The sequence below is a fragment of the Quercus robur genome, chromosome 2, assembly GCF_932294415.1.
Source record: "Quercus robur chromosome 2, dhQueRobu3.1, whole genome shotgun sequence".
NCBI classification, from domain to species: domain Eukaryota; kingdom Viridiplantae; phylum Streptophyta; class Magnoliopsida; order Fagales; family Fagaceae; genus Quercus; species Quercus robur.
The window spans coordinates 57,051,374-57,064,937 of record NC_065535.1 but is presented as its reverse complement, the minus strand read 5'-3'; the positions used below and the strand labels follow the sequence as shown (position 1 = coordinate 57,064,937).

Genomic DNA, 13,564 nt, shown 5'->3' with positions numbered 1-13,564 from the left:
CACCTATGTCGGTTTACTACCATATGCATGTCCCAAGAATGTACAGCCTTGTCCCTCCAAAAAAAGAAGACATACCATTGCACCTTCACCAAGCAATAACTGCACATGTATACGACGCTTTGGCCTCTTCCATAATCCTTCAGTCTTGGAAACTCTCACAGTAACAATTGATGATTGAAGTTCAGCAACATAGTATGTCAACAAATATCCACCTTTAGTGAATTCATATCCATCACCATCGTCTTCAAACAGAAAACCTTCAGCTTTCCCTGTAAATGAAAAGAGAAGTATGTCCTTAGACCATACAATGATGTCTTTAAAGCCAATCTATCATTTTAAACAGTCCATGCAAGATTGAATACTGTGGACAGAAAACTCGGACTTAAAACAGCTCAGGTAAACAAGCAGGCTTCAGAACCTGGCCTGAATTGGTGAATAGCCAATTGAAACTTGAAACTACTGGAATCAACAAGTGAACAATTTACATATTATTCCTAACAATATTGAAAGCACCAAACTTACCATGTTCATCTAAAGCCACAAGAAGTGTCAAGTCATCTGAAGGATTAGATTCACCAACATGCTGATGAGGTGGACCCAAAGGTATAACCGATCCACCTTGTAAATATAATGCTGGCAAATCCTGACATGTCCACAAAAAATTAAAATGAGAAACCAACAATGCAAAACATTTTACTGCACACACACAGACAAAAAGAAAAGAAAAGAAAAGAAAGGAGGCAAGAAGTGAAGTAAAAGATACCGGATGCGAATCATCAAAGTCAAACCTCAGCCAAATTCCCTTAGGCAATGTACAGTCCAATTTATCCAAACACTGACCAGGCATAGTGCTAATCAAGATGTCAAGGATGTTAGTACAAACTGTATGGGTTAAATGCATAGGTATTCAGCAACAGAAAACAAAAAATGTATACCAATAAAACCAGAGAGCACAAAATAGACCTTTATGTGGTAAAGGCTTATAATTAAATATTCAAAATCAAGAGGGTCATAACATCACATTCACATTTTCTGTTTTTATTTTCCTCAGCAATGCAAATAAAATAAGTCTTATAAAATTGGATAAAGTTATGTGCAACAGATAAGAATCACAGATATCACAAGAATCTAAGTATAAAAGTGAGTAGTAGTAATTTCTAATTGTAATGGTTGCTACACAATAAGGCTTTGTTTTATCTCGTAAAAATGAAATTAGGTATTGACCTTGTTAGGAATGAGGTATCCGGAATAAAGATTGTGAAAAGAGTATGGTATGCCATCAGATGGATGTATTAATGAGAAATAAGACAATGTTTGGCCAGCCAACTTATTGAAGACAGCCACCCAGCATTATATTTAGAAAATTCTTTCATTAAGGTTCAAAGATTCTAGAAGTTCTAATTATTATTATTATTTTTTTATAAGTAATCAATTCCATTACAAAAAAGAATACATCAAGTACATAGGAAGTATACTAGATGCAAGGTTAAATGTTAATCTGCAAGAAACAAAGTGTATGTTAACTATAATAATCCAAGTAGCAGAATGAGCAAGAAACTGAACCATATAAACACATATGAATACATTCTACAATCACCCAATAAATAATCTATCTGTGAAGGAAAAGATGAAAACCTTGCATAGATTAAAATTGGTCCCAGAAGAAAAGAATTTTCAAGCTTCCTTAAGTTGGGATCTTTTGGATCTGCAAAAGGAATTGACACACATCAAACCCCATAAATAAAGTAATCGATTTCGCAAATTCCATCAAATGGAATTTCTTATTAAACAGCACAAGAACCCACCAGCAAAAAAAGTAGGCACCGCCACTGGAGTACCAATTGTATGAGCCTTAAAAAAAAGAGTGTATATGTGTGGCAGAAGGCGGTAACGCCTTTTCAAAGCTAGGCGGCAAACTTCTTCACACTAATGAACAAAACTGAAGTAAGTTCTGAACTAAATTGTGGCCACAACAGAATAACATGAATTTAAAGAACTTTACAACAATTTAATAGGTGGCAATCAATAGTGCCTAAATATACGACTTCAAAAAGTCATTTCCAAATTCCAATAGTTTAGTCTGATTGGATTTAAGCTCTCCATATACTAGTGCAATATACATAAATGCGTGCGCTTTAATAGTTCCAACTATGCAGTATACCACTCACTCAAAATTCAGGTGGAAAACTGTAGCTTGAAGACACATGATTCATTCTACTCAAGGTGTTTATTGCATTGGCACATGTCCAAGAGCATCCAAGACATAGCGTATACATTTTTTATAAGATGTAAATATCATTGTAAAATTTTGGGTACGTCTATGAAATGAAATATATATCAGGAAGTATCCAAGAGCTACTAGTATTCAATATAGATACCACAAAGATATGGCTCCATTTAGAAATATTGGGACCTATGGCCCTACCCCAACCCCCTCCTCACATTTTTGAGATGATAGAAAATAGGCTAACCTCTCATCCAAATGACCAGAAAGAAAACTCAAATGACATTAAACGTACTCTAACCTCACTCATATTCTATGTACTGCATGATGATCCCTTCAAGCCCAAAAATAGGAATTAGAAACAGCTGAAAAACTAGGCATAAATATGTTGAATATAAAACTCTCATAGTTAATGGTTAAGTATTAAATAATTTAAATTCACCATTTTCTAACAGATTAAGCTTTTGGTATAATCAATAATGTATCATGGAATACGAGCAAGTGATCCTGAGTTCAAACCCAAGGATTTTGGGCCCACATAATGATTAAATTCTTTATTTCCTAACAACTTAAGTTTTTGGGACAATTGATAATTTATCAATCATCATATGTTGTTCTAACAAAAATATATGTCTGCATTTAATGAAGTGGTACTATGATGCACTCTGATCATCAATAAGTTAAAAAGGCTCATTCACATACTCAACATAAGTTATTGCTGTATTGCTAAAGGAGGACAAACCTCTTCCCCGAAAGACCAGGGTTCATGGTCAATCGTGTCAATTGCAGAATGCCCGCGGCAAAAAGGAAACATAGAACTTACACCCATCCACCTTCCAAAAAGCTGGGGTGTTGCATTTCCACCAAACCCACCAATATCAGGTCCTGAAAGTGGCTGACCACTAAGTCCCTGAAGACAAACTAAAACCAAAGTTAAAGTAGAGTAATACTAGAAAAAGTTGAACATGAATACACTTATCCAAAGTATTATCTGGAAATGAAAAACATTTCATTGTGTCCAAAACTGAACCAAGAAAAGGAAGAAAAAGGAAAAATATCTAAATTAAAGTTGGGATAAATAAATTTAAGATATTCAAAAAAGCATATTCATAAAACTTTTCTTCCTTAACTTTCTTGGACAGGACACCTAAATTGAACCAAACAGAATAGTTCTTAGCACTATTAGAAATCCAAAATTAGAATACTCTTAGACCAAACACAATCAAGTCAATAACCATAAAAGTAAAATTATATGCCAGATCTTTCCCTGCTCATAAAATACACCTACAACTTCCAAACCTGTAATCCAAATTAGGAAAATGTTGTAGCCCTAGACTCCTAAAGACTTAAGTTCGAACCATTTAAGACTTGTCTCAATCCAACATTGCATGTAAGTCCCATAAGTAAAAAGCATTTAACTCGACAAAACCAAAAATTATCCTAAGATTAGCAACTTGACCCTTATTTTTCATGGCTGCATCAATGAGTTTGATTTCCCATGCACATACGACAATGTAGACAGCCCCAAAGTTCTCCACAAGACCACTGGATGAAAGAAAAGATTTGTGGAAAGTTGGCAGGAATGGCAAAAGCATAAATTACACAAGAAGGCACAAAAGTGAATTCAAGTGTCCCATTTTGCTTCAGGCAAACAGCACAGACTGCAAAAATCACTTCTTTTTTCTTTAAATAAGTGTGAACTCCTAATTGCTTACCAATTGAAGTACCATGGATATACTCATATGAAGATGCTCCCAGTTTGAAAGGTTATCTCCTGTCCATGTTGCAGCATACCTTTGGCTACCAATAAACCCAGCCCTGGTGAGGACAAAAGGACGCTTATTTTCATTAGCCAACTTCATGCCTTCATATGTTGATCTTGCCATCAGCATGCCATACACCTGTAATAGCCAAACCCTTATCTGAGAGAAGTTCATAATTTGTTATGCCAGTCTAGGTCATAGAAAGGATCCTATGGGATCAAAGCAATTCATTTCAAATGCATTCCGACAGCAAATACAAACTAGGTTTAACAAGCATGTAACATGGAAAAAGCAAAAGGCTAGGGTTACAGAGTAATACATTGTGATAATAAGAGTGATTTTGACAACCTCCAAGCTCATCATCTCCCCTATGAATATTACTTTGAGGCATCGTTTTTGTTACAGCCTGCAAAGAAAAATAATTAGATTAAATAACAATGAAAGAGGCAAGTTCTAAAAAGAATTATTGAATTACCTTAAAAACAGCTGGTTCATTCATATCATTCCATATACCATCAACACCATTAGATGTGAAATCTTTAACTAAACTAGCCCACCAGGAACGAACTTTTGACTGCGTAAAGTCAGGAAAAACACAGGGTCCAGGCCACACCTTCCCTGAAATTGGATTGGAATATTTTAACACATCAACTGTCAAAATTAAGTACTAGTGAATGAAGAAGATATACCAACAAAAGGCCTTCCATCAGCTTTTTGAGTCCAGACATCACTTTTTGAACCGCTGTCATAGACAAAATAACCCTCTTCGTGCTTGATCCCCGGATCAAGCATCCAGATAGCTTTAAAACCATTCTGGTGAAGATCATCTACCAAAGATTTTGGATTTGGGAAACGGTCCTGAAAGATACCATAATGATTTATTGTTCATGTCAAAAATGATGTGAAAGATTTTATGCAAGACAGCTAATCCATTTCCAAGTCACAACACAAACTACTTTTTGTAGTAATGTGTAGCACAAGATAGAACCTACTACGAAAACACTGAATGTATTTATCAGTAAAATTATATTATTGTAAATAACAAACACAAAAAAGGAAATAGCCACAAGCAATGGATTACTCAAGTAAAAAAACCATGATTTATTATTCCATTACTGAATGACTGAAGAAAAAATGGATAAACTTCAGAATTTGTTGGGGAGCAAAACCCAAAAAAAAAGGTAAAAGCAACATATTGATTCATTTTTCCACATCAAGAAAAAGGATATAGATTTAATCAAGAACAGCCAATCCACTTCCAAGGAACAAAAAAATATGCGACTAAATTCAACGGAGATAGCTAATAATTTATGCCTATGGAATTGTCATACAGAAGACACTAAAGGAGGACATGCCTTGTCAAAGGTGAAACACCGAAAACCATCCATGTAATCGATATCCATCCATATTACGTCACAAGGTATACCTTTCTCCCGGAATGTTCTGGCAATCTGCAAAAGTAAGGTGTTCAAAAATGGAGATAAAAAAAAATAATAATTATAATAATGTTCAAAATAGAATTGTCCATAGAGGGTCCATGATTGTAAAACAATGAACTAACCAATATGAGCATTTTGCTTTATCCTTAGAAAAGATTTAGAGAATAAATCAAGAATTTTGACAATATACTGTATTCTTCACAGTATAGTCAAATTTATTCACATATATCACTCGGGAAATAAAAACTTAAAAAATTAAGAGAACTTATGTAGTACTTGAACATGATTTACTGCAAGCATGCATGTACAAATACATGCAGGAAGGAGAGAGGCTGGTATTAACCTGAGTAAACTAGAAATTACTAACCTCAAGAACTCTCTTGTCTGAATCGTAGCTCCAACGACATTGTTGATAGCCGAGGGACCACTTTGGAGGCATAAATACAGATCCTGAAGAAAAAATAATCAGTTATTCAGCATATATAACTCACTACCAAAATGATAAATTTTAAGAATAAAGGACAAGTCAGTAGATACTGGTTGCACTGTGTGGTAGTCAAATAATTACTGTTAACAACGTAATTTTGTTTCTTCATGAACAAGACACAAATGCAAAGATTTGATACATATATCCAAGTAGAACTTAGTTCTTGCCGAAAAAATAATGCGACACAAAAACATTAAAAAAAAAATCTCCATGCTAGAATATGATTCAATTGAAAAGAGACATTCTTATTATATAGATTAGGAGAAACTTTGAAGTCTTATCAAGTTCTTCTAGAAGACTCACACTGTTGAAATTTTAATGGAGTCTCACAATTAGAAGTAAAGCAAATATTAGAAGACAAGTAATGATATATGATCATTGAGTAAAGCACACTAGAACTAGGTAGACTAATACTATGCGGTATAAGACACCTCAATCAATGAATTTTAAGCTCTTCTGTAATCACTTTGATAATTGTGGCCACATTAAATTAATTGAAATTATACATAAAGAGGACTAAAGAAATAATAGCTAAGATGGATCAGGAAATTACCAATTGCATGAGATAAAGCTATCAAGACAGCAGTGGGTGAAGGAAATGGACCAAATGTAATAACAGGATATGAGGATGGAGCAACAAACTGTATCCTCGATTCTTTCCTCAGGTCAATCTGTTTATGAAAAGATACATGCAACCAATAGATACGTAAAAAACTATAAAGTATAACTATAAAGATTTCAGAAAGTTTTATTTCCATATATTCAATTGTCACAGTACCTCACAGCGTTGTGTTGTGTCAGCAAGCACCCCGAGTGCCTCCCCATTGGGCAGAACAGCCATCACCCAAGGATGAGACTGGTACAAGGATGTAGTTCCTGGACCATAACCCAATGCATCCGTGTTCCAAGTAAAAACCTAAAAGAAAGGCAATTGCTCAATATTTGTAGAGCAAGTATAGAGATTTCGTGGATGGAATATCAAACAAATTGACTTACTCTCTTTCCAGTCCGCTCAAGTTGTCCACTAACTTCTCCAGTCCCATAGAAGGAGGTACCAGAAGGAAGCTACATTAGAAGCAAATTCCATTGTATGAATTAAGAGGAATAATGTAAGACTTGAAATTGCATTAGAAAAGAGATAAAAAGAAATGTGGAGAACCAAATCAAAGAAAGCAATGAAGGAACTGACCTCAATTTTAACAATTTGCTTTTCAAAAAGACATTCAAATTTCGGAGTGTATAAGGGCACCTTGTGACTCATAATGGGTGTTTCCCTATCCTTGCTGTTTATAAAAGATAAACTAGGATATGCTGCATCTCTATCATTTGGAGGACAATCAAATCGAAAGACTCCATCCTCCAATATAGGTTGAAAAATCATATCCCCTGAGGAGACATCTGCAGTGACTGCCTTTTGTTCATGGTCAGTCATTTTAGATATCAACCTCTCACCAATCAACCTCCTACTAAGCCTCTTCTTTCTGCAAGCCAAAATTTGCATTAGTAGTCCTTCCCCGACATGTAGTATTAGTATTCTCCCCTGTTCTCTTCTCAATTTCTATTTTTCCAAACAACACAGCAGAGGACGATAATGCTGAAGATGACATTAATTAATAAAGATTTAAGCAGGCAACGGTTCATCACTCTCAGATATTTATCATTTGTATAAACATCATATAAGAAACTATCTCCTTACCCATATACACAGAAAATGAAAACTAAAAGTTTAAATACATGGTTGGTCCCTTAAATTTAGCCCAGATCACAGCTTGCTTTTTGGGACTAAAAGCGATTACTTTAAATTTGTTTGTTGTGAACTAAAAACGATCACTTTAAACTTTAGGGATTAAACCCGCTTATGAGCTAAGGGACCAACAATCATATGAGAAACTCTTTCTTTACCCATATTGACAAAAGGATAAAATTTAAGGTTTAAATCCATTGTTGGTCCTAGGGGTGTCCAACCAGACCCGTCAACCGACCCACCCGGCCGACCCGGACCGAGAACCGGCCGACCAGACGCCGGCGACGGTCGGCGGCGGACTCTGCTCCCAAAACCCGAGACCGGCGGGTCGGTTGACGGGTTATAGCATGGAAAACCGATTTTCAACCGACCCGACCGGAAAACGCACCGAAAATTACTTTCTCCGTCGATTGAAGTAGTTCGCCGGTCTATTTCGTCCGATCTGTCGAGATCCGGCGAGATCTCGTCGAGATCTGGCCTGATCTCTTCGAGATCCACCGAGACCTCGTCGATATCTCGGCGAATCTCTTCTAGATCCACCGAGATCTCGTCGAGATCTCGCCGGATCTCTTCGAGATCGGGCCTGATCTAGTTGAGATCTGCTGAGATCTCTTCAAGATTCGGCCTAATCTCGTTGAGATCCGCCGAGATCTCTTCGAAATCCGGTCAATCAAGCAAAAATAAGCAGATTTTGGCAAAATCCGGCGACGATTCCCACAGTCCGAGCCCGACCGGAAACCGACCGGAAAACGACGACGTCCGACCATCCGAACCTTCGCCGCCGGCAGGTCGGCGGCGGATCCAAATTTAAGAGACCCGAAGTGATCGGGTCGGATCCAACTTGGTCCCTTGAGTTTAGCCCGTGATCAATTTTAGTCTCTAAAGTTTAAATTTCACTCTAAGTCTGTTAGGGACTAAAATAAACCATATCACTTTAAATTTTCAGTCAAGGCTAAAAAAGTGATCACCTTAAACTTCAGAGATTAAAATCAGTCATGATCTAAACTTTATGGAACAAAGATATAATTTGGCCAATAGTGAATGCGGTGGAATTAATGCGCGTGTATTAGTTCAAAACTTCAGAAATGCATTAATCATTCACAAAACTAATATGAGTATGCACCGTGCATCATATTCTGGCTAATCTGATATGTAATTGTATTAAACAAAGGCCAAAGGAGGAACTAGTAAGAGAACCTGAGGGTGATGAAGCCAGACGGAGAAGAAGGAAATGATGAAGTGAAGATGTGGCCCTGAGTAGTAGCAGCAGCAAGACCAAGATTCCTCAACCTGACCACTGGTCGACTCCAACAACAGTTAAAACTATTATTAATAGACACACTGCTCGTGCTAGTGCTAGTGTTGTTGTTAGTGTTGTTGTTGAGTGGTGCGAATCTCAACCTGCACAACGTACCATTTTTGTTTTTTTTTTTTAATGAGAAGTGAGCTAATTGCTAACGTAACTGGATCCCATCCACACAAAAGTGGAGATAACTTTGTACCTGAATTTTTTAAAAGAATCAGGACTGGTATGCCGGTGGTTTTATATATTTGGGTAGAAATTGTTGTGACTTGTGTTTATAAATTAAGGGCTTAAAATTAGAAATAAGAAAATGAGAAAAGTAAATGAAATTCGTCTTTTTTTTTTTTTTAGAAATTCGAAATTATACTGTAGTGTAATGAAAAACATAAATTATAAGGTTTTATTTCTTGGTTACAATCTAAAAAACATTTTGGTTGGCCTTGATTTCTGGTTAGCTTGAAAAGGTGCAAATCTATTTGTTGGGCTTGCCACAAAATGATCCATGGATTTTGACAAGGGTAGACCGTAATACTTGTAAGCTCATGTCCAATTGCTTCCACTTCAATTAAGCTTTCCCTGCCACTACTAAGCGGTTATGGTAGTTGTAGCGTTTTGAGGTGGGAAGAGAGCAATCCTAATGTGAATGTCTCTTTAACTCTTTTTATAAGTCCTAACGTGTTTATGTGTCGTGCCGCTCGTGCGTCAGTTTTGCAATCTAATTAAAGAAATTAAAAAATAAAATAAATTATAATGAAGTGTAAATTTGTAAGGCTTGCAGGGTAACTCTACATTACCCCTCTTTTTGTTTGGGGTGCGGTTTTTATTAGTAGACAACCTGCTATATCAAATTACCAAAATATTACATTTGATGGTACCATCTTTACATTGTGTACTAACATTACATATGATTGTACTTTTGTTACATTCGGTGATTCTCTTATTTTTTTTCTCACATTTGATGGTACCATCCTTATATTGTGCAGTACTAACATCACATATGACTGTACTTTTGTCACATTCGGTAGTTCCTTTTTTTTTTTCTCATATTTGATGGTATCATCCTCACATTATGCAATACTAACATCACATCTAATTGTACTTTTGTCACATTCAGTGATTTTCTCTTATTTTTTCTCTTTGATGGTACCATCCTTATATTGCATAATACCAATATCACATGTAACTATACTTTTGTCACATTCAGTAGTTCTTTTATTTTATTTTTTTCATATTTTATATTACTCTTCTCACATTGCGCAGTGCTAATATCACATGTGATTGTACTTTTGTCACATTCAGTGATTCTCTTATTTTTTTTCCTCACATTTTATGGTACCAGTCTCACAAAGCGCAGTACTAACATCACATGTGACTGTACTTTTGTCACATTCGGTGGTTCTTTTATTTTTTTTTTCTTACATTTTATGGTACCAGCCTCACATTGCACAGTACCAACATCACATATGACTGTACTTTTGTCACATTTGGTGGTTCCCTTATTTTTTCTTATATTTGATGGTATCATCCTTACATTGCATAGTACAAACATCACATGTGACTATACTTTTGTCACATTTTGTGGTTATCTTATTTTTTCTTACATTTGATGGTATCATTCACACATTGCGCAATACCAACACCACATGTGACTGTACTTTTGTTACATTCGGTGATTCCTTTTTTTTTTTTCTCATATTTGATGGTATTATCCTCTCATTGTGCAGTATCAACATCATATGTATGGTATCATCCTCACATTACGCAATATCAACATCACATATAACTGTATTTTTGTCATATTCGGTGGTTCTCTTTTTTTTTTTTTTTTTTTTTTTTTATCACATTTAATGGTTCAATTATCATATTATAGAGTACCAACATCATATGTAATTGCACTTTTGTTACATTGTACTGTTCCTTTATTTTTTCCCACTTTGGGGAGTACCATCTTCACGTTGGGGAGTACTCAGTTTCTGAGTCTCTGACTTTCTTCTCCTCTCTCTCAGTTTTTCTATAGTCTACGCTTCTCTCTTCAGTTTGTCTCTCTCAAATTCTTCTCCTCCAAACCATCCACAAGAACCTATCTAGAACGACGATTACTAAACAAAACCCTAAGCAAGACCCACAAAAGAAGAAACAGATCCCTAAGCCATGAATGGTACCTCACCAGCTCTAGTGAGGGAATTGTTCTCACCAAACAATAAAAATCCATTGTTTATTTGCTGTCTTGCATTCACTCTCTCTCTTGACCGTGCTTTCTTTCCTCTTTCTTCGACTTTGCTCCAATTTCAGAAAGGACCTTACCATTAATTAACCTCCCCGGCGTAGGGAAAAAGGTTTTACACAGCAACAACAAAACCCATTTCAAGTACTGTAGAGTTGGTTTGAAATTTCCCTAAATTTTTTTGATTTGTGCTTCACTTTTTCACCAAAATTGCTTGATGATGGCATTTGTGAGGTTTGTTCTTTCCAAGTTGACTTTTTTCCCCCTCTGTTCTGTTAGAAGAATTTGATAAAGTTCACATTATATTGATTTTTCGTGAGGATTTGTGTTTGTTTGGGGTTTGATTTTGATGGGTATTTATCGTTTTCGTGATTGGTCATTTTGTTTATGGTTATTTAATCTTGCATGTGTTTCATTCTTTTTGTATCCTCTGCTTGATTGCTTAGAATGTATTGAGAAAAGAGAATAAGATGGAATCTCAAATTTCAATGTTTCGTGTATGACTTGTGATTGATCATGTTCTTGCAGAAAGAATTGGAGTTTATAGGAATGATTGGCTTCTGGGAATACACATAAACATTTAAAGTTTGTGTTGGATCATTAGCATAATTGGCTTAATATACTGTTTCTTATTAGATTGAGTGAGTTCTTTCCAGTTTTGATTTGATTCTTTTTAATAATAATTTCAATAAAAGCTAACATAAAAATTTAATCGCTCTATTATTATAAATATTAATTTCAATAAGAATTTTTCACATCAATAGTTTATAAAAAAGCTTGTAAAATAGTTTGTGTAGAATTACTCAAGAAATAAAATCCTAAAATAATGAAAATTAAAACTTGACCTCGAGTTTTTGTCTGGAAATTGAAATCTTCTGCTTCAAATAAAAAGATATTTTAAATACTTGACCATCTTCAAAATTTGGTTAGAATTATTTGGGGCTGGCTCCCCTCCTGTTCTAATTTCTCCCGTTGTCTCCCATTTTTACACAAACGAAAGACACGTGGCTAACAATAAATCCAAGGCTTAAAAATGAGCCACGTCTAACATAATGCCCTCTCTCTCCAACTCTTTTTAGCAGCTTCTTAATTCCTTAGAAAAACCACCTCCCACACTCCACCAAAACTTGCTCTCCACTAAGTTGAAGCCGGCATTGAAGATCTTCATCGTTTTGTTAATGGATGAGACTTCATCGGAATTGTTTACTGAGCTGTGAAAGAATCATTCATGGAAGCTTTAAAAGCTTCCTCTCCTTCTTGAAAGCTACCATGATATATGCTCTGCCGAAACCACTCCTTCATCCAACTCATGGTTTCTTTCACAAGTTCTAATCTTTTATTCATTAATTTGTTTATTCATTTATCCAATTAATTCCCCTTTCTCTTCACATTTGAATCACAATTAATAAAACCCAAATCAAAGACCCAATTCATTGTTCCGTTCCCCATCAAATTGTTGAAGCTCCTGAAAGAGTTTTGAGCATGCTGGAGATGGGTTTGGAGTGGCTGACCATTCTGTACTAGTGGAAACCATCAAAGATCATTTTGAAAGATCAATTTTTGTTATAGGTTATACAAACCCAGAAAAAAAAAAATAGAACTTTAATAGTATAACCTTTATTTTAAATTTTAATTTTGATTTGGTGTTGTTTAATTGGTCACCACCCAATGAAAAATGCTTGATAATAGCTGGCTTCATGTGTCCCCACGACTTCGATCAAGTTTTGATCTTGTTGGAGAAAGGCATTACGGTGGCATGTGGACAGCGGTTTTTCTAGGGAGCTGCTAAAAAGGGTTGAGAAAGAATGAGAGGGTATAATGTTTGACATGGCTTATTTTTAAGCCTTGGATTTGTTGTTAGCCACGTGTCTCTCATTTGTGTAAAAATGGGAGACAACAGGAGAAATTAGAACGGGAGGGGAGCTAGCGCCGAATTATTTCCCACAATCATGCTTTAGAATTTCTTCTAATTATTTGCCACAATTATTAATTTAGAATTGCTTCTTTTCACCCTTCAACTGGTTTGCAATATAACCAATAACGGATTAAAGAAAAAGGTTCGAATTTGGTAAGGATGGGGTGTAAAACTCAGGTTTTACACCATCCAATAAGAAATTGTTGCATTAACATTTTACTTAAATTTCAATACATCTTACCACAACTAATAACATCTTAATAAACTTCTAATTTGATTGGATTTATATATGGGTATTAGAATTGATTGAGTGTGGTTGTGCTTATTCTTAGATATATGATAAGATGATATGGCATGTTGGGATTAGAGGGGTAAAACATAGATTTTACATCACATCCTTACAAAATTTAATCTCTAAAGAAAATAAACTTTTCAACTCCAGAAAAATTAATAGATGGTGTAGCA

The 13,564-nt window shown here is 35.4% G+C and overlaps 1 protein-coding gene across 2 annotated transcripts in view; it reads right to left on the bottom strand.

Moving 5' to 3' along the window:
- Positions 1-13,564, bottom strand: part of LOC126714137 (uncharacterized) — a 63,372-nt gene that overhangs the window by 13,655 nt on the left and 36,153 nt on the right. The window contains exons 2-18 of one of the 2 annotated variants that reach the window (XM_050414143.1): positions 8,855-9,058; positions 7,103-7,394; positions 6,910-6,978; positions 6,692-6,829; positions 6,467-6,584; positions 5,794-5,876; positions 5,343-5,438; positions 4,677-4,845; positions 4,463-4,605; positions 4,307-4,393; positions 3,940-4,125; positions 2,967-3,134; positions 1,806-1,926; positions 1,636-1,705; positions 764-851; positions 523-643; positions 76-269 (exon numbers count right to left, since the gene is read on the bottom strand). In XM_050414143.1, coding sequence (XP_050270100.1) covers positions 76-269; positions 523-643; positions 764-851; positions 1,636-1,705; positions 1,806-1,926; positions 2,967-3,134; positions 3,940-4,125; positions 4,307-4,393; positions 4,463-4,605; positions 4,677-4,845; positions 5,343-5,438; positions 5,794-5,876; positions 6,467-6,584; positions 6,692-6,829; positions 6,910-6,978; positions 7,103-7,394; positions 8,855-9,058 — 2,347 coding nt within the window. The remainder of the gene's footprint in view (positions 1-75; positions 270-522; positions 644-763; positions 852-1,635; positions 1,706-1,805; positions 1,927-2,966; positions 3,135-3,939; positions 4,126-4,306; positions 4,394-4,462; positions 4,606-4,676; positions 4,846-5,342; positions 5,439-5,793; positions 5,877-6,466; positions 6,585-6,691; positions 6,830-6,909; positions 6,979-7,102; positions 7,395-8,854; positions 9,059-13,564) is intronic. The other variant, XM_050414145.1, reaches the window with a different exon arrangement.